Genomic DNA, 21,479 nt, shown 5'->3' on the forward strand with positions numbered 1-21,479 from the left:
ACCTCTGGAAAGGCTTGTTCTTGTAAATCGGCTTGCATATACAAAAGTGGGAGTGTAAACATGTATGGAATGGAGCTGGAAACTGGTGGGTTTACAAGAGGAGACAAGCAGTAAAGTAATAGACTGTTACTGAAGATGTTACTGCAGTGCGTGTCTCAACAATTCAACCCAACGTTGGATGAAGGCGGCTGAAGCTCTGAACTGCTTCTCACTGTAGAAAGGCCATGGGGCAGCAGAAAGACCTGGCATGAGACGTATGACTTTGCTTATTTTTACCCCTTTGTCTTATTCCTCACTGTGATGAATCCGATGGTGTCATCCCTTCTTTCCCGGCGGTCTTCTCAGGTGGTCGGGGGACGACAGCCGCTACCTGATCCTGACCCTGAGGACAGATATGAGGGAGGATCACACGGCGGAGACCACCTCTGGGAGAATATAATGGCCCATCGGATGAGACATGGTATCCTCCTTCTTCCTTTAAGGATACCCCGTCCTTGCCTAATGTCTTAATGACACACTGTAACACCTCCCCTCATCCACCTATGAAAGATGCTGAAGACCTTCTAATGAGAACTGTATGCAAGTCATCATGATCTGACTTACCCTCTAAAATTAATGAAAACACCTTCTAATCTTCCATTTACACGTCCTCTACAACTGACCTGCCCTTAAAGAGCAATTACCCAGACTTTCCAGACTTGACCTATAGAAATTTAAGAATGGACGTCTGTTCCCATAACTACCAGAGAACTGGAACGAGGAAGATGAACGGAGGAATGCAGATCAAGCAAGGTCAGGAACTCAGGCTGGGCTCTCGTCGTTGTGATCACATTCCTGTGCCAGAGAGATTTAAACAAGTGGAGCAGCTTACTGGAGAGAGCTTCTGGAGAGAGCAAGCTACTTCTCTCCAAACAAGCTGAGAGACCGTGAGGCTGGAGGAGAGGGCTGTGGAGCCGACCGCCTCAAGAAGCGGGAAACTGTGAGATGAAAGATGCCAGAAGCAAACTGGGGGTTCCCCAGGCATTCGCAGGTGTTTGGAGGCAGCTTTTGCCTTACCGGAACCTGGAGACGTGAAGCAGAAGACCCCACCAGGGACTGCCGGATGTGGAGAATCTGAGATGCGGCAACCGAAAAGGAGATGCTGATGGCTTACCGCGAGAGGAGAATATGCCAGCCAAAGCCAGTGAGTCCACCCAAGGAGCGGGGGGGGGGGATAGCGGGTGGAGAGAGAGAGAGAGAGAGAGAGAAGCCCAGGCAAGGAAGTATTCCAGACAAATTAAAAGTGTAAAAAGCATGAAGGCTTTGCTGATTGTGAGAAGAGGAGTAAAAATCTGGCAGGAGACTATGCCACGCATACTAACTAGACAAAGAGCTAAGTTGTTTTGTACACTAATTTTGTTACTCAAGAGAAAACCCAAGGAACTGATATTGATGAATAAGCAACCAAGAGAGGAGAACTCCAGCAGGGAAAGGGAATCGCCCTCTGGAATAAGGAACTCTATCCTGTTACAACCTTTGTGCACCACCTAAGTCCAAATACATTACCCTTTTCACTTTAGGCTTTAGTTTAAGAATGTGAGGGCCAGAATAGTACTTTGAACACTGGATGGTTTTGCTTTGGACGTCCTGACCCTGATGGTTTTGGTTTTAGGCAGGGAAACGTCTATGATAAGCGGGACAGAGGCATTTCCCCAACCCCTTCATTTATTTATTTAGTTTATGACCAAAAACCGGACGTCTCTGTGTCAGTGTCCCAGTCCTGGGTCCTCGCACCACCCTGATTTCCAAAATCTACAAGACGGTGGCTAAATAAAGATTCCCTGATGAGCAGATCTGAAAAGTGTACACCTCAAACCTGTGCAGAGTGCCATTGACTCTGCAGTCCAGTGCATGCATGTTTTACCCCCTGCAATCATGGGCAGGTTCTGACGATCCCAGAAGCAGCACCTGCCAACACCTCTGCAAACCGGTTCTGCGACTTGTAATGTGAATTTAAAGTAAGTCCTATTTCTGGATCTTCATTTCTTTCCTCCCTTTTTTCAAACAACTCTGCTGCCTATTAACTAGTCTGACATCCACAATCTTGACGCCTTCCGATTTTTTAGGATCCTGCACCTAATAAACCCCACAGCAAAGTATTCCTCAATGCGCTAGGGCTCACCCAACACATTTGTTTATAGCCCAGCAATGCTCCAATCTCCAATTCCATTTGTTTACCCTTCATTGGGTAACTCCTCCCCTGCATTTGCTCATGCCCTTGGGAACCCCCACTGACTGTATAATCCATGAAGGCACAATGTTTTTACTTGGGCAAACTTTCATCTTTTAGAGCAAAATGCAAGTGGGCACTGCTGAAAAAAAATGTTCTGCGACTTGACCCTGTTTCTTTAAAGACAGCACTTGGAGATGGTCTGCCTTTACCAGCCCCTTCAACCCTGCTTCCGCTTCTGCCCGCCAACTCGGGGCACTGTGCCAAGCATCACACAAAGGATAGTTCAGTAACCCACCAGCTCCTCTGCCAGGAGTAGCCTATGCTGAGGAATTCTACACAAGTACAAATCTATGGAATATCCCAGTGAAGAATCCTGCACAAGTACAAATCTACGGGATACTCCATAGTAAGGAATCCTACACAAGTAGAAGTCTACTGGATACCCCGTCGTAAGGAATCCTACACAAGTACAAGTCTGCAGCATGCCCCATAGTAAGGAATCCTACACAAGTACAAATCTGTGGGATACCCCATAGTAAGGAATCCTACACAAGTACAAATCCAGATACTGTATTGCATGACCAGGCCTGGGGCCATGCCCCTTGACCCCACCCCTTACTCCCCATGGCCTGCCCCTCCAAGGATGAGTGAGTCCCCCCCCCCCCCCGTGCCCCCTGTAGATTTTTCCCATTTCCAGCACTGTAAATATATATATTCCAAAATTGTTACTGCGAAAAAAAACTGCTTCTGAAAAAAGTTGTGTGGCTGCTTGCAGATGATATTGTGAAGTCAAGGGTGAAATGGGCGAACAGATTAAGGATGCTGGCACAGCCTTGAAGAAGCTCATTAGACTTGGCGAGGAAGATTGGGTGGAGTCTGAGCGCAACACGTGCTGGCAAATGATTATCAGTGTTCAGTGTTTGGTTTACATTGGGACCGTGTGAAGATATTGTTAAAGATGGGCAACGTTGAATAAATAAATTTATATCATGTTTTGTGTTTTGAATAAATGCCAATTGAAGGGCGCAATTAGAGTCCAATGTCGTTTTATTGATTGTATTTGAAAGCCAGTACAGGTGGGGGCATCGTTATACCAATGCAGCCCTGGGGGGGCCAGAATAAATAGGAAACGGTGTACTGTTCAGACATAAGCATAGCGCAAAGAGAATCTATACGGGAACCTGTATTTTTCACTTTATCCTGTAAATATACTGTCAACTAAAGCACGGAAAAATGCAGCAGTAGAAGGGGGTGTACTGCGAGTGTACGCTCGATGCAGAAATAAGGCTGCTGTGTCCCACAAGTTATTGTTTGCAGGACACAGCAACCTATTTCTACATGGAGCGTGCACTCAGTGCAGGTCCTTGCACTGGACGGCTATTGTTTGCTAAAATATACTCTCAACCAAAGCACTGCATTTTCCTGTGCCTTGGCTGACTGTAAATGTATGTAAGCCTGCGCTTAAAAGGGACCTGCGCCAAAAATGCTGCACCGAAACAGTCGGCACCCAAAGCGCTGTGCCAAAACACGGCGTACCGGACTAAAGGGTGCTCAACCTCAATTATTGATTCATTGCTGCCACCTACTGGTCCACTTAGTTATAACAGCGCTTTGAGAGATGTGAAAATTCTGCGGCAGCAGCTAGCTACACAGTGGCAGAAGCCGGAGTGTCCTGCCCATATGGATATATAGCCACCATGAAGAAGGAAAAGACGTCCTCGGCGTTAGGATAAATATGCATGATGGACCATTTCCAACCGAAGGTGCTCGCAGAGCACCAGTCACCTTGCAAATCTGATAGTTAAAGTGAGCAACACAAAGCGCCCATTTAAAGATTGGTTTATATCCATGATGTCTACTATCTGACATGCACAAGAAATAAAGTTGCTTTAAGCCACTAATCAAATGTTTTCGACATCCTGAATAACAACGATTGTGACAAGGTACAAGCTGCAGTTAACAAGCCCAAGGCTCTATTTGAACTCGTTCAGTCCTTGTCGACCCCTAGCACTTCAGGCTCTGCTACACCTTCCCAAGCTCTGTCATCTTTTTTCGTGACTAAGATAGAAACAATTCAGAATGTCTCCCCTGGGCTGGCCCTGCCTCCTCCGCCATCGCCCAAGTCCACCTGGTCCTCTTTCCCTGTGTTCAGTGAATGTGACATCTCTGGGGCTATTCAACACCTTAAATCCGCCTCTCCGACTGATCCTATTCCTCTCACCTTGCTTAAAGCATCTCGGGCGCAGTGATTTCCTATATCTCAACGGCTGTTAACATGTCGTTTTCTGAGGGCTTTATTCCTAGTCCTCTGAAACATGCACTGGTTATACCGCTGCTAAAGAAGCCCACTCTTGATGCTGGGCTGCTTGAAAACTTTCGCCCCATCTCACTTCTCCTTGTGCTGCTGAAGGTCATGGAGGCCCTTGTCTCCCCTCTTCTGTCTTCCTTTCTGGAATCTTCTGGATGCTTCGACATCTTTCAATCAGGCTTTCTCCCGGTAAGGGGCACTGAGTCAGTACTTAATTCTGTACTCCACTACCTCATCCGCCTTGTTGACCAGGGTGGAGTGGGAGCAGTATTGTTGCTAGATCTATCCGCAGCTTTCGTCACGGTTGATCGTACCATACTTATTTCCCATTTGTCAGAAGTCGGGATATCCGACAAGGTTCTTAACTGGTTTTCTGCCTTTTTGGCTGATCGCTCTCGGTCCGTCTTCCTCCCCCCTTTCTGTTCTGAACCGGTAGGGCTCAATTGTGGGGTTCCGCAAGGATCTGCCCTTCCCCCTATACTTTTCTATATATATATATAATCAGATGCCTTCTCCTTCTCGTCCGTTTCCATGGTTTCAGATTCTACTCCTATGCCGATGACACCCAGCTGTTGGTTTGTCTTGATCTCACTCGTCCCGACACTGCTGCCCGACTTAGGAGCTGTCTGGAGGATTTGGGAGCATGGGTGGCATTAAATTCACTTAAGCTTAACGGGAACAAGACAGAGATCTTGGTGGTGGGCACTAATAGTCCCCTGTCCTTCTGGACCCCAGACTTCTGGCCCTCTTCTCTTGGCCCGTTTCCTCTTCCGTCCACCTCTGTGAAAAACCTTGGGGTTAAGCTCTCCTCCTCTCTTTCCATGGCTGATAAAGTTGCTGCTGTCAGTAAATCTGGCCATTTTAAACTTTGTGTATTGAGGAAAGTTCTCCCTTTTATCCCTGCCCAACTCCACGCTCCGGTGGTTGCAGCCCTAGTTTTGAGCACAGTTGATTACTGCAACTCACTGTATCTGGGCCAACCTGCCTATATTATAAATAGACTCCAGCTGCTTCAAAATGCTGCCACCAGAGCAGTTTCCCGTCCTCGCATGTCACCTGTGCTCAGAGAACTTCACCGGCTCCCTGTGGAGAAGTGCCTTCTGTTTAAATCACTGTGCATTCTCCACCGTGCCTTTTTACAAACAAGGAGCTGAATACCTCCAGGCAAAGTTCTCCCAATATGTACCCCCTCGTGCCCTCCGCTCTGTCTGCTCTTTTACTATCAGTGCCCCGTATCGGGCTGGCTAGGGCAGGGGGACGTGCCTTCTCTGTCGTGGCCGCCAGGTCCTGGAATGAACTTCCATGGACACTACGTGCCACTACTGACCATCTCTCCTTTCGTCGATCTCTTAAAACACTGCTCTTTTGGTCCTCTCATTTTTATCCTCATCTCTCAGCGCCATGGTGCCCTCGGGTGCACGTGCTCTTTATAAATCTGTATAACATAACATAACATGAGATTACGAGCTGGATGTTTGTGACAAAGAATCTGCACATCTAGCTTTCTTTATTGCACAACCTTTTATGAGATGTCTTAAATCACTGAAAGTACAGTATGGTTCACTAGATTCTTCAGGTTGGCGTTCTCTTGCATTCTGGGACTTAGTTTACCATTCGGGATGTGAAGATTAAAAGCCACAATGATATTCTCTCCTTTTGGGATGCAGCCAGAGTACCACTGGTTCCTTTTTTCCACCCCTTGCTCAGGGTGAGCTAGTGATTAACGTTTGCTTGGTATGTTTGGACCCGTAGTCCCCTCGCATCACCTCGAAGGTGCAGGGTGTGATTCGCAGGACCAGTTCCCAATTCTTCTCTCTTTTTCCCTACATTTGTCTCTGGTAGGTGGCAGAGAGACAACTTACATTTTGCAGAGCGTTACTGAGGCCAGAATATACCAAGCAAAGTTGATAGTGGGCATGCAAACCCTTGGGGGTATTGGGTGAACACTGATGGCTCCTCTAGCAGCCCCTTTTTTAAAACTGTTCTCTAGACTCCCCTTCTCCCCACCACCCATGCTTTGGTGCTGGCCCCACCCCTGTTTGGAACTTCCCAGGGTTTCCTAGCTTTGGTGATGTGGAAGCCAGGTGAAGCTTATTTTCTCTGGTAAATGCCAGTGCATCCGATTGGAAAGGAATGATTTGTGTGCAGGCCCTAATGAGATGGAGAGCCTTCAGCTGCACTGCCCAGGGCTACTGACGTAGAGGAAGGTTGTCCTGGGAGGTTAGCTCAGCGGCAACGTGTTCGCCTTGGAAGCAAGAAGACACAAAGCAACACAGGTTCGATCCCGGGTCCGCACTTAGGCACCTCTGGGTATTTAAGTGCGTTATAAATACGCAACTAAGACCAACAAAAAAAAAAATCACGCGGGCTGCGTGAGCGCTTTAAAAATGCAACTAAGTAAGAAGGTTCCTGATTCCATGGAGCTGGCATCTGGAAGCCGAAGCCCACCCGATAGGTGAAAGCTTCTGATGGCCAAATCTCAGGACTTAAGAAGACGAGAGGGGCACTTTCTGTTCCCAGGAGGTCCCTAAACTAAGGTGCACCATAGGGCGGGAAGCCTTCAAGTGCCAAAGTCTAACCTTTGGTAGACGATCACGCTTCATGTCCCGGAAGCAATGAGTTCGCAAAGATCATGACAAAAGACAAGGCTGCTATGCTATGTTTGTCATTGCTAAGAAAGTACAAAGATAACGTGCTGTTATACCAGGTCAACTGCTTGGCAGGGCAACTTGGTGGCATCCGATCTGCCAAGGGGGTTTTGGGCAGGGCTTTAAGTGGGATGTGGCTAGCCAGAAATATGGTTCTGAGGCAGAGCCCTGCCAAGGCTCACTAATGTCCCCTGGCAGCCCCAGCCACTAGCAGACAATTGCCTTTTCTCTATAATAGTGGCGCCGGCACCTATTAGGCATCCCTTTTAATCGGTTCTGCGTTGTTTTGCCGGGGTATTTTTCATCGTGGGTTTTTTTGTCGAAAAACTTTTTTTTTTTTTTTTTTTTTTTTTGGGGTTACCCCCCATTTTTTTTTAAATTCCCTTACACCCACAACCATATATTTAAATTTTTAACCCCCCCAAAAAAATTGTTTTAAAAAAAAAATAAAAACGGCGATGAAAAAACACACAATGAAAAATACTGTGGTGAAATGCGTGTATAACTTTTAATCAAGAGATGCCCGTGGGCAGGTGCCACCATCATAGAAGAAATAGTGAAGCTGGATGAATAGGAGGCCTTTTTTTCTAAAGCATGAAGCTCCCGCTCATGCGTGGCTTTTAGTGGCCTCACCTTTTCAGTCTTTATGGTGCTGCTGTCCCTCGCCAGGGATCTCTTTAGCTAAAAGATGCAGCGATCACCCGAGGATCATCGCCGCATCTCTTGGCTAAAGAAACGCTTGATGAGGGGGCAGCGCCACCATGTGGCTGCTGTCCCCCCACAAGGCATCGCTTTAGGTAACGGGGGAGAAGGTGCTGATCTCTACCAAGGCCTGTAGCCCCTTAAGCCAGGGGGCTCCTCAAGGGGGCGTAGCCTAACGAACCCCCCACACCCATTAGGCCACACCCCCTTGATGGGCCACGGCTTCTTTTCCAGTGCCACTTAAGGCACTGGGCTTGTGCGTTCTCCTTCAATTTCAGCGTGGGACACGAAGCAGAAAAATGAAGTCTCTACGCATCTCTGTTTATTAAACCTAGACGAAATAACAAATCTACCTGGATAAAAACTCCCCTGAAAGCAACCCTGCTTTCGGTGTGAAAATCTGAAATTGTCAAACATGCTGCATGGGGCATTGCCGGGTACAATGGGAAGCAGTGCCACACGGTTCTGTGGGTTTTATTCAAAAATGTTTTTGTTATCCATCTCCAAAGGAAGAAAAGGCTGAGTCAGCCTTACCAAGAGCTAAGCCGGCCACTTGCAGCTCGACCTTGATCTTAGCCGCAAGTGCCTCACTTGCTGAGCTATCTTTTTTGGCTAATTATGCCATAGACCGCTTCGGAGGGGATGTTCACGGTTGGGGAAATAATTAAGCAGTCTGGGGCGGTTCATGTGGGTATTACCAGAATACTTGTCTGCAGTGGTTTAAGTGGGATTAGAAATTGAGGGGGTGGAGCTCTCCTTGGGGGGGCGTGGCCTAACACCCGTACCTCACCACTCCCTCTAAGTAGAGCCACCCCCTCGCTTAAGTTTTGGGGGGGGCTGGTAAAAGGAGTAGATCTGGGGCGCACTGGCATTATTACCTTTGATGTGCCCAGCCCATCCTTTTTAAACAAAAGAAAGGTCTGGGCGCACCAAAGGTGTGGCATGAGTGTGCCCCAGCTCGCAAGGAGCAGGCAGCCCTTTCATTCAAGGAGCCCTGTGGTGCAACGCTTTAACCACCGGCTCCTTGAATGAAGGGTCTGCCTGCTGCCGATGGCTCTGTACTCGGATACAGGAGGAGGGCTGGACAGCCCAGCTATCCTTTTGTTTTCGAGTAAAGTAATCACGCAGCATGAGGCCAAGGTGCTTCATGCTGCATTATGACAGTAAAGTAATCACACAGCATGAAGCTAAGGGGCTGCATTATGACTATTTACTTGGAAACGAAAGGAAAGCTGGGCAGACCAGCCCTCGTCCTGTTTCTGAGTACAGAGACATCAAGCGACCAGTGCAGCCGAATTGCTGCATGGTTACACAGGCTGCTTGCAGGTGCTAACACTTAGGCTTAGCAAAAAAAGAAAAGGCAGCAATGCCTTTTTATTTTTTTCTAATCGGAAGTGCTGACACCTGCAGGCAGCCTGTGTAACCGCAGTGCTTTGGCTACACAGGCTTCCTCGGGTGTCAACGTGGTCGTGGGTGGGCCTGGCAGGGCCCTTTTTGGAGACTGCCGGAGCTCAGCCTGGGCTAGCCCTGGCTTACTTAAAGCCCTGCTTGTCCAAGAAGGTTAGATGTCATTCCTACATAGCACTAATGGAAGTCTATCCTCGTTGGGAGGGGGTGGAGGGAAGGGGCGAGGCAGTCTAAAATGAAAGTCACGTGCATGACATGATCTTGCCCCCACCCTCGTAAGAATATATACTTGTATTTCGTTTACTGAGGTCCGTCTTAGTTTCTGGGGGCTTAATAGGGGGGTGTCACTGCTTTTGAGTGTCACAGGCAGGGCACACCTGTTTGTGGACTCGCCCAGTATCGGGGCGAGCAAACGTGGACGTCAGGAAGTCATCCATCAAATATGCAAAGCGCACAGACACAGGTATTTAAGACGCTGCGGCGCAGCCTCTGCAGTGCATGTCCCTGGATGGCAAAGTAACTCCACAGATTATGGGCAAAGAAGGGGCGCTGCACATCATTTATCCCAATTCCTCAGATGCCAGGTGTGACAGTGAAGTGGCTGAGAAGAGTAAGGAACACGGAGAGCATTCCTGGTGCGGCCCCAGCAGGGAAGCCCCCAGAGAAACATTGTTCAGGGCCCCGACCCCGAAGAGTAGAATAGGAGTCTGCTTTACGTATGCACACACTTCGAACAAAACACCAGAGGTGATGGCTGGAAGGTTCAGAATGAATATGAAGCTCTGGCGTTGCTCTGGGCAACCCTCCAGACCATCGCTCTTCGCCTGTCGAGCCATTGCAGAATGCTCCTGCCATCAACCATCATGTTCTCTCCCTTTTCTCGGGGAGAAGCAGGACACGCAAGTGATTTGGCGATGAATGAGCAATGAGCCGATTAAGCCTAAAGCACGATATTCATACATTATGCAAATTATACACAGTCTATTAAACTGTGTACAAATGAGATGGAACACACTTTAGTAAATCGCCACTGGGTGATCCCAATGTACTGTAGCGCGCCAGGGTTGTCCAACTCTGGGCCTCGAGGGCCGTAATCCTGACGGGTTTCCAGGATATCCCTCATTAATATTCTTAAGGAAAAATGTGCATACATTTAGAATCGGTGTATGCAGATTTATCTCACGAATATTGAGGGGTATCCTGAAAACCTGGCATAGAACCGCCCTTGAATCCTGGAGTTTGACAACCCTGCAGGCTACAACACCTATTAAGAGTTGATTAAAACTGTGTCTGCAGGGGTGTACTGACCACCTTTGTTTTTAACACTTCCATGTCACATCAAATCTATACATATATTTTTTGAAAGGCCCCTAGAATAAAAACAAAAAAAACTTTGGTCACTTAGGGTATAATTCAACTATCCTATTATTAGCAGTGGTTGTTTGTTACAACCCTTGATTGTTGGCTAGAAAAGAGCACCAAGCATGGTGTTAAATTTCACCACGTCTTCAAAAAGTCGACGGGTTTCAGCGGATATGAATCCATCACCGCCTTCTTCAGGCCATGGGAGCCCTTGCATCTCTTTGCGGGATCCACTCCTAAATACTGCGATGCTTCGGATTAAACCCCCTTAGGGGACTCTACATTAGTTTTTCCCTTTCTGCATACTGTGCAGCACAACTGCTCGGTTGCTGCAGTGAGATGCGGGGACTGTCGGGTCGTATTAAAACCAGCGCAGTGGCATGCAATTTATGCACAGACATTGACAAAACCCCCTGAGCTACCGTTCCTGCTGAGGACTTCTGACACTAATATTAAAGATTTCGGTTTGGGTGTGTTTGACCAATTTTTTTTTTTTTTTGATTGCTACTAATTGACCCCAATTTATTTGATTGGGGGCCCAATTTAAACACATGTTCATTTTTTTAAAATGTTTTACTTTTTATTTTTATTTTGTCCACTGCCTCCACTTGTAAGGAAACGGGGGACACCCCTGTGCTCCAGGGTTGGCATTTTGCAATATATGCCACCAAAGTGCCCTGAAGCCCAAATCACCCATGCAAAATTCGATCAAATTGGTCATTGGGTAAAATATTTTAGGCCAAATAGGCTAATACCAAGAATTCAACATCGGATGGGGCTCCTCTGATACTGGTCAGTATCGCAGTTCCAATCCACGATGTACAGGCAGCATGGTGTTTCGTCTCCGGCAACTTAGACTCTTATGCAGTGCTATGTAGAAAGTACAGTCGGAAAGAGAGAGCTGTAAACCTCTCTACACGGGACACAGTAAGGTTTGCTCTCCCGTGCTAAGGGACTAGGGGGCGCTTGCGCCCTTGTCGCTCCTCTACTCTGTGCTGCAAAGTCTTCTGTCGCCAAGGTTTTCTGCTGAGTGACATACTGTACCTGTTCTGCCTAGTAACACAGCATTCTGGGAGGGTGTCGGTAAACTGTTCTGCCTAGTAACACAGCATGCTGTTCTGCCTAGTAACAGCATTCTGGGAGGGTGTCGGTACGCTGTTCGGCCTAGTAACACAGCATTCTGTGAGGGTGCCGGTAAACTGTTCTGCCTAGTAACACAGCATTCTGGGAGGGTGTCGGTAAACTGTTCTGCCTAGTAACACAGCATGCTGTTCTGCCTAGTAACACAGCATTCTGGGAGGGTGTCGGTAAACTGTTCTGCTTAGTAACACATAATTCTGGGAGGGTGTTGGTACGCTTTTCTTTTTAACAACTGTGGGGCTCACTTAACCTGTTGCGTGTACACTTTCACGCACACTGGTCCCCGTCACTGAACTTTCCTCATTTGCACGGCAAATGCAAAAGGGGAAGGCAAAAAGGCATCATACACGCTTGTACGCAGAGGCGTTGCTGGGAGGGCTATAGCCCCGGGTCTTTTGGTTGTAGCCCTGGATAGGAACTTGGGGGCTACAACCGAAAGGCTAACTAGCCTCGAGTCCTGACAGTGTAGCCCCGAATCTTTTCCACACCTAGCAACACCTCTGCTTGTACACCACCCTTTTTCACTCCACTGTGCAAGAGTAAACCTCACCTGCTATGGACGCATGGCAGGCAGCATTTACAATGGATTCCTATGGCGCTGCCTGCTTTTTGCTGGTGCAAAAAGTCAACAAACTTCATGGTAATCCTCAGCATATGCGCCGGCATGACAATCCATGCCAGCGCAAATGCCAGAGTATTTGTAAGGTGAAGGGGAAGGGAGCAGTAGAAACGTGTTCGCCCTCTCCTCTCCACCATATAAATGCAGGAAAATGGCCTAAATGAAATTAAATGTGTAAAAACCTTGCGCAAGGGTTTTACACATTTTATTCCCATTAGGAAGAGCTAAGATTGAGCTCCTGTGTGTATGTACATGACAATCACCCTCTAGCTCAGCGTTCTGCCACCCTTGGATCTCTGTATATTTCTGACTAAAGTTCCCATGATGTCTGGCTATTGACTATGCTGGTTGGAGATGATGGGAGTTGGTCCAAAACTGAAATGTGCTATGCAGCACTATACTTTGGTATAATGGCTGACTGAGCTCGGCAGGCATCCTGCACCTTCAGGTGCTTTCTACTCCCTCACTATTGGATGTACTGACCAGGACTGAAGGGAGGTAAAGGCCACCATAGCTTGCAAGCTCAGGTTGCCTTCCCCGGAACTACATTTCCACTATATTCGCAATTTTGTGTCTGACCTCCGTACTCTTTCTCTTTCAGATAGACTTGGATACATAAATGACTTCTTTAGTAAGAAGAAAGAGAGAGAAACGTGCCTCGCAAACATGACGCGTTGTAACGGAATCGTCGAGTGCTCCCAGGGGGGAGACGAAATCGGTTGTGGTAATGTACCTGGGTTCTGGACCGTCCATATGTGCTTAGCTACACCTGGAATTAATATATTTTATTTATAGCGCGCCTATACAAAAGTGTTTCAAGGCGCGACGAGGCATGGGAGGGGAACAATGGGGGGACAAGACAACTATCGTAGTAGGCCCAGTGACATTGAGATCCTGCAAGTGCAGAGGAGAGGAAAGGGGAGAAGTGCCAGGAGTAGGGGAGTAGGAGCAAGTGCAGTACATATGATCGAAACATCGAAAAACAAGAAGTGCGGCCAGCAGGTGGCAGTGCATGGATTAAGTGCAGAAAGCAAGTGTTAGTGCAGGTAGCGAGACTGTAGGGTTACAGATGCAGCCCTAAGTGCAGGGTTGCCAGGCGGCAGTGCAGGTGTGCAACTGTGAGGGCAGGGACCTGGGCCTGTGGTTCAGAGGATAGCCAGGTATCCAGTGCAGTATCAGACAGGAAATCCGTAGGGAAGAGGAAGAGAGAAGGCAGAAGCGAAGAGGAAAGTCTTGAGCTGCTTCCGGAACCGAAGATGGTTCTGCTGAAGTTTCAGAGAGGCTGTTCCAGGGGGAAACATTGGGGGGGTGGGGAGGGGGAGACATTGGGGCAGTCATTACTGGGAAGAAATATGAGTCCGTCTAACTCCAGACCTCTAACCCATGACTTTCTTTACAAGCAGGTAAGGCAGCTCTACTCTATTAATCAGGAAAAATCTGTGCCGGGGCATCCTCCCTTGTCATTGTGTACACGTGCACCTTAAAGCGACATTTAAAACAAAAAAAAGATAGGATTACAGAGCTAAAGCCCATAAAAGAAAGTTAGCAGAATTAAAACAAACATGGGAGCGTTTACCCAGGAAGCAGGAGGAATGTCGGGCACATGAGTAGCCCGTGAAAAGGATGCCACACTAAGTTGGTCCTGATCCAGTCAATATGCACCTTTTCCCCAAATAAAGGTGTCACTGGGATCTGAGGTATAAGTGGGCTCCAGCAACAAAATTCGGGGATCTGTGGCACACCGCACCCAATCCCTGCCCGAGAAGATCCGGGATAGGGGGCATCGCCCATGGTATTGAGCCACTGGGGACTTTCCTGGCCATGATACAGGCAATCTGAGAGAGATCTCTCATAAATCACACGTCAGTCCTGCAAAGGCCTCTCCATTCCGCATAAAATGTGTGAATGCACTTTCCACCTACCAAAAACCTGCCGGATCCGTGGGAATGAACCCCACAGGTCTTCTGCATCGGCACCCTTCAAACTGTGGCATTCGCGGAGTAGAATTTAGGATGTCTTCAGGCATAAGAAGTGAGTAAGTGGTCACATTCCCAATTGCAGAATTGGGAGATCAGAGAACTAGTATCGCCATCCCCCACTTGACCACATTTTGGGAGCTCTTAGAAAATAGTTCAACCTGCTAATATAGGACCGGGCCTTTGGCCCTCCTTATTGACCCCAGTCTAAATGCTTCAGGAGCACTATACAGGGTTGGCTGGGTTTGTGCATCTTCTGTGAAATTAGAGACTTCTTTGTTGCCGAAGCTAACTGTTGCCTCTCTTTCTCCGACAGCGCGATTCAGGTGGAGAGATTCCCTTCTCCAGGTCCTGTCCAACCAACAAGTGAACCGGCTCTCCAGGGCGCAGGACAACCCATGGCTTCCAGTCTGTTCAGATGCCATAGGGACCGCCTTCCCAGCGTCGGTGTGCCAACGGCTAGGGTTTCAGGGGTAAGTATCTATTTGAAGTGCATCGATATACCCTGATAAATCTTACTCAGAATCTCTGACAAGTGCCTCTCCCCTTAACACTTAGGTGGGCTTCAGCAGCCTTGAAACGGGATTGACACCCTGAATCAGTGGAATAAAATATACACTTCTTCTGCATATTGTTGGGAGTGTAACACCAAGAATAGTTTAATAATGGAGCCAAAATAGGGCAACAGGGAGAACCTGACTGCAATGTAAGCATTGTTCCTGAGTTTCTTGTTTCTCTTCTCCCTAGAGAGCCTGCAGTAAGTGCCGTCACCATGCCCGACAACCCAAGTGGTCAAGGACTTATCTTCGACCAGATGGCAAACACAATCCAAGGAAGCGTCAGAAGGTGAGCACCATCCCAATGCAAGACTTGATCTCTGGAGATCTTCAATAGGGATAATGGTGAATCCAGAGATTAGCGTGGTTCTATGCATGAGTTAGGATGTATGCATTTGTACGTTGTCCCTAGAAAGCCACCTGTGGTAAAATGCAAACAAAGGCCCTGTGAGGAATCCTGGGATGTCGTCACTTCTCTCCGGGGGAGGGAGGGCCTTCCAATGAGTACAGGGTAGTGAGGCCGCTACCCAATAGTCCCCCTGAGGGTGGTACTCAGCGGGAGGATTTCATGGGGAGTGACCTCCCCTGTGGGGACAAAGGAGACCATCTCTGGAGAATGTGGTATGACAACTCTCCAGCCGCACCTTGTACACCTTCCTATCCCACTTTACCCAACTCCCTATTGCATATATGTCAGAGTCTGAAAACATAACTATTTAGAAGAGGAAGAGCAGGGAATACCTAAGGGAGACTACTGGGATGAGGAGGAGGTGCAGAACAAGGAAGAGCAAGCAATGCTGAGGACTTGAATGAACAGTCTAGTTTTCCATATGCACTTACGATAAAAATGAAAGAAGGACTTACTATGTTGTCAAGTCAGTCCCCGGGCAACAGCAAGCGTGGAAGCTGTGAGGCATGGGAGCAGAGTGACGGAGACCAGGGAGCAGATGAAGTCGGCGAGTTGCAAAGGCAGCTCTCCAGGACCGGACCAGCAAAGGAAAAGGCTCTGTAAAAATCTGAACTGCGGGGCACAAGAGCCATACTTACATTGGCAGTAGTCACAGGGGTCACAGAAGCTGAAGACCATGGAAGAGGAAGGGATGGCCAGCACCAGTCCCCAGAAGAGCCGCTGCTGTGCGCAGAAATCCCTAAAGGTAACGGGGTGCCAGTCCGACCAGCTGGGATGTAGGGAGGATAGCAGGGTCTGATCCATACGCCACAATAGTCGCGAGGCCTAGGAAGAGGCCAAAGAGGGTCTGTGACACAATGAGAAGTTGTGAAAGCTACACACACGCACACCGCCAGAGAGGGGCAAATAGGGTCTGAGACCCAGAAGAGAGAATTGTGAAGATTGGAGGGAATCTCCCTATTGCTGGTGGTCGACTAAAAACGCTGACCCCCAGGGAAGGTTTAAGGGCCCTGCAACAAGAGAACGGCATGAGTTATCTTCCTCGTGGCAGTACTTGGGAGAAAATGGCTCCAAGTACCTAAATACGAAGAAGAAAAGAAATACAGATCTGGGACCCACACCTATAAAAAGCAGATCCTTACAAGTCATCTTCTTTGTGGCAGTACCTGGCAGCAGAGTGAACCCCAGGTCTTCCAAATCACAATATTAGAGAAATATGGGTCTGTGACCTGCACCCACAAGAGAAGTACAAATCATCTTTCCAGTGACAGTACTTGGCAGGGGGGTGAACCAAGTCTTCCCACGTTTGGAGACTGGGAAGCCTGGGTCTGGGACACAAAGTAAAAAAGCTGAAAGTGTTGACTGTGAAAGAGAGGTGACGGGAAGGTAGTCATTCCCCCTAGTTATAGCGAACTCTGAAGTGGCTATACCAGGAGAAGGGAGTCATTCTCCTGGTAACCAAGGCCAAGGGAAGGGAGTTATTTCCCCCTGATTGTGCTGAACTGTAAAGTCCACACCAGTAATTGTCCTGGTAACCATAGCTGAAAAGAAATTATGATACAAAGTGTTAAAAGATGAGCAGTGTGCCTGACGGAGAGACGTGATGGATCTTTGTCTTTTGTATTGGAGGATAATTTTGACTCCGGGAGTGGAGTCATTCCCCTAAGAAGAAGAAAAAACCTGTAAGCCAACTTTTCTCCCCAGTCCAGAAGAGAGTCCTTCTTCTGGACCAAGAAGGCCTACGCTTTCCCTAGTTTAGCTTTAAGTGTAAGGGACAGAAGCAGGGTTTTTGACACAGGACATTGGACTGTTGATTTATATGGACATTCTGACTGATCCTTAGTGTTTTTTTTGAGGCAGGGAAACCCCTGTGGGAGATGGGAAAAAGTTGTGTTTTCTCTTTATTTTCCTGACTAATAAAAGTCTATAGCAATCACCATGCCACTTGTGTATCAGTCTCCCCCTTCTGCACACTTCAAGCCCCCACACAAACAGGGTAACCTTGGCAAGTAAAGTTTCTATTTTTTGCATCAGCTGTTAAATTCAATCTTCTCCTCTTTCCTTATCGCCTCCAGTATTTTTAGATTTAACTTTTCTATGAAATGTTCTTCCCTATCTATCTATATATATATATATATATATATATATATAATACTTAGATATGTTTCCATAATTCCATAATTTATCAGTGTTAGGTTGCTCTCTGCTGTCCAAATGGCAAAATGCACCCACTTCAACAACAGCTACCATTTCAACAAATAGAATGAGCACGGTTCTACGTGGTCGCCTTCGCCTTGCACTATCGCAAACATTCGGAAGTTACTTCATTCCACCCCACTTCTCGTCACACAGGGCACAGAGATTCCAGTGTCCATGAACGGTTAATTACTGGCTCAATGTTTCAGTCTCTAAAGAGCAAAATGCTGTAGGACGAATGCCTCCTCTTGAGCTAAAACTAAAAGTAGGTGCTGTAATTATGCTACTACGTAATCTTATGCCATAACATGGACTCTGGAATGGAACAAGGTTGACAATTCTCCATCTACAAGGACACATCATGGAGGCCCGTTTAATCAGTGGAACTTGCATAGTGTTCTTATACCGTGCATGCCTCTCATTCCATCTGATACATTTAGCCTTTTCAATGACCATTAATAAGCCACAGGAATCTATGCCCCCTTCCTGGAAGCGATCAATTGTAATTCCAATATTTAAGAAGGGTGACAGAAGTGACCCTATGAATTACCGAACGATATTGACCTTTAAGGTATGCTAGAACGCCATATGTTATGCCGGGAACAGCTAGTTTTCAATAATAAATCCCCCAGTCAAATCTAAGGGAGTAGTGCTGCACTCCTGGTCGAAACACAAGCCTCTTAACCATCAAAACTAATATTTCAACAACCGTAAAAGAACGATGTATTGACCATTAATGATAATATTCAATGCGGTAATAAATGCATAGTAATATTTGTGTAAACAATTCAAAATGCAAAACAAATGAGCAATGTTCAAAGTACAGCCAATATTCAGAATTTGAAGCAAAAATGTTAATATGAGTTAATTCATAAGAATCTTTTCTAAAGCTAGCAAGAGTCTTCTGAAGCAGGACGGGCATCCCATTAGCTTCCTTTGGCTCACCACTGTGAGGAGGGTAGGGGGTCCCATGAGCTTCCCTTGGGTTAGCCTTCATAGAATCAGGGCAGGGGTCCCTTTAGCTTGTGACAATACTTCAGATGTCGTCACTTCTCCCCAGAGGGGAGCACCTTTCCATGAGGCTAGGGAGGTGAGAATGTTAACCAATAGCCCACTTAGGGTGGTAAAATGTGGGAGGACATCATGGGGAGGGCCTCCCCTCCTCGGAGTAAGGATGCGAGTCCAGGACACGGGCCCTTTCACTCCCGACCCCACAGGGTAATAACACCCAAACCTTCTTTACCTATAATCCAGTCTGAAACTAACTCTGACCATCTCGCTGTAATGAGTGCAAGGCAAATAACATCCTGAGCACATTACAATTAATATACATATATCAGACAATACAGAGGTACAAAGGCTCCTTCTATTAAATCGGACAGTTCCAAACACCACTCTGCTACTGAGATGAGGAAGAGTGTTATGGATGCGCACCAGTGGAACAACCAGGCATGTCTGCCTAATGGAGTCCTCCATAGTAAGGCAAGAGATCTCAATGACCCACACCTGGTGTCCCTTAACACACCTGATTGATATAAAAATGCCTTCCATTCTGAGAAACGACGAACAGGCTGGAGGAAAGGAAGCTGGAGACCCATGTGACATTTGCTGTGTTACGCAGGAGAAGAGCACACTGGCTGTAGTCGGCTGTGCGAGGAGTCAGAGGTCCGGCTATCCGCTGGAGTGGGTCGGTTTGGTAGAAGCTGTTGAGATCCCCTTGACCCCAGCCGGTACCACAGGGAAGCCAGGAGAGCCAGCGGTGCACTCGGTGCAGACCGCAAATGGAAGGCAGAGTCTGGAGAAGCTGCAGAAGCCTGGAGAAGCCAGTCATGAAGAATGTCAAGAAGAACGTTGCCGTGTGTGACCGGCGAGTGTAAAGCAAATGCACTCATACCGGGGCGCTCCGGTAACATATAACAAAGTTATTTTGTAAATACAGTAATGAACTGCAAGTAATTAAAAGTACTGTTGAATGCCGCACAAGTAAAGGCAAATTGAATACTGGTTAATGGAGTGAAAACAAAGTATTACATGAGACCGACATCGAAGAATGTATTGTATAAAAGTGAGAATCCAGTCTTGGCCCACAGTAAAGAGGGACCCATGAAACAAGTATTAACAAAGTCAAGAGAATACCAAGAAGGGTAAAACAAAAGGAGAACTAAATAGCTACCCAAAGCTATGAGGTGCCCAGAAATGAGTCTAAGAGGAACTTGTGTTGGCAAGAGCCAGAGGAATACAGAAAAGAATAATGGTCCATGGTGGCTAAGCCAGTCACGGGACAGTGTCAGAGTGTGACACTGAGGAATCAACTAAGCATCACTGTCGGATGGAATCGGTGGCTAATCATTGATGGAAACGGAAAGAAAGGGTATTGGTTGCGTGACCTGTAATGGGTGGACTGTGCGATCCGACAACTATGCCTAGACGGAGTGGCCTATATGGAAGAAGCCAATGAAAGTATGTTTGAAATCAAGCATATGTGTTGCCACATTCTTGTGTGAAAAACTAAAGTTAAGAAACAGAAATGTGTTGAACTTTTGGGAAAAGGAGCCCCGAACTGGGAAGTGCCCCAAAGAACTGTTATTTTTGGAAGTGAGAATATTTGAGCTCTTGGTAACGGGAATCCCAATATTTGGAGATCTATTTTGAACTTGGGGAATGAGAAGCTGATCCTAAGCCAAGAGCTGTAAGCAGTTCTGAACTTTCTTTTGAACACTTCTTTTGATGCTGAGATCCCTACACATTGCATACAGTTGGTTGTGAGGGCAAGTATAGGTTTAGGACACATACTTAATTTGTACATCCTGACACAGACTATTCTTTGTTTTCTTTAGGTAGGGACATCCCACCTTAGCATAGGGCATTTTAGACCTTACTCCACCCTATATTTTCATTAAATTAAACGTGTTCTGAAAACAAATTTGAATCGGTTGTCTGTGTCTGCTCCATGATGCCTTCACAATTCTTGGAAGCAGGACAGGGGCCCCTTGAACTTCCATTTGTTTACCTATTGGAAGCAGGACAGGTGACCTCTGATTGTCCCTTGGGTCACATGTTCGTAGCAGGACAGGGGTCTCTTCAGCTCTCCTTGGCACACCACTGTGGCAAGGAAAGTCCACACTCAGGTATACTTTGAAGGTATTGCCCCATTACGTCGCAGACCATTACTGCGAAGTAGAAAATATCAAATAAATTACAACAAATGTATGAAAAAATATGGATGGGGGAGTTGGGTTGGGGGTATTCATTAAAGTGGGGGTGGTCTGCCCCCTTTTATCACATCCTTTTTAAACTAATTTGCCTCCTGTATGGTCCCTAAAAAATCTCAGACGCCTGGGTTATGCCCCTTATCAAAAAGCCAAATCTCGACCCCAACATTCCCACCAACTTCAGACCAATGACCACACTGCTCTTTCTTCTAAAAATCTTAGACAAGGCAACCTATATTCAAATACAAAATCATCTGGAGATAATAATAACCTTCTAGGCCTCAATCAGTTTCAGACCAAGACATGGGACCGAAACAGCCCTTTTGGATCTAAAAATCCAAATGGATGAGGCAAAGGACAATGGAAAGCCTGCCTTACTCATCTTACTTGATCTGTCAGCAGCATTTGATTAAGTCGACCATAACATCCTGACCAACCACCTCACCACAGCTGCCTCCTTCTCCAACAAAGCTGCAGCTTGGGTTAATTCCTTCCTTTCTGACAGATCCATGATGGGTTTCTCCCCCACCGCCTACGCTGAACCATCCCCTATCACATGTGGAGTCCCTCAAGGCTCATGGGTCTCCCCCACACAACATATTCACCAGGCTCCCATTTGATCATCTAAAAGACCTTGGAGTATTACATATGAATTGCACAGATGATACGCAAATACTCATCACACTATCAGGTGACTATCAAACATGCTTAATACTCCTAAATGACATCTA

The 21,479-nt window shown here is 47.0% G+C and overlaps 1 protein-coding gene across 1 annotated transcript in view; it reads left to right on the plus strand.

Moving 5' to 3' along the window:
• Positions 1–21,479, plus strand: part of TMPRSS13 (transmembrane serine protease 13) — a 177,629-nt gene that overhangs the window by 114,432 nt on the left and 41,718 nt on the right. Inside the window, exons 4-6 of the mRNA XM_069614461.1 lie at positions 13,000–13,122; positions 14,691–14,847; positions 15,122–15,220. Coding sequence (XP_069470562.1) covers positions 13,000–13,122; positions 14,691–14,847; positions 15,122–15,220 — 379 coding nt within the window. The remainder of the gene's footprint in view (positions 1–12,999; positions 13,123–14,690; positions 14,848–15,121; positions 15,221–21,479) is intronic.

This window comes from Ambystoma mexicanum, chromosome 9 (genome assembly GCF_040938575.1).
Source record: "Ambystoma mexicanum isolate Mex_15411 chromosome 9, UKY_AmexF1_1, whole genome shotgun sequence".
NCBI classification, from domain to species: Eukaryota; Metazoa; Chordata; class Amphibia; order Caudata; family Ambystomatidae; genus Ambystoma; species Ambystoma mexicanum.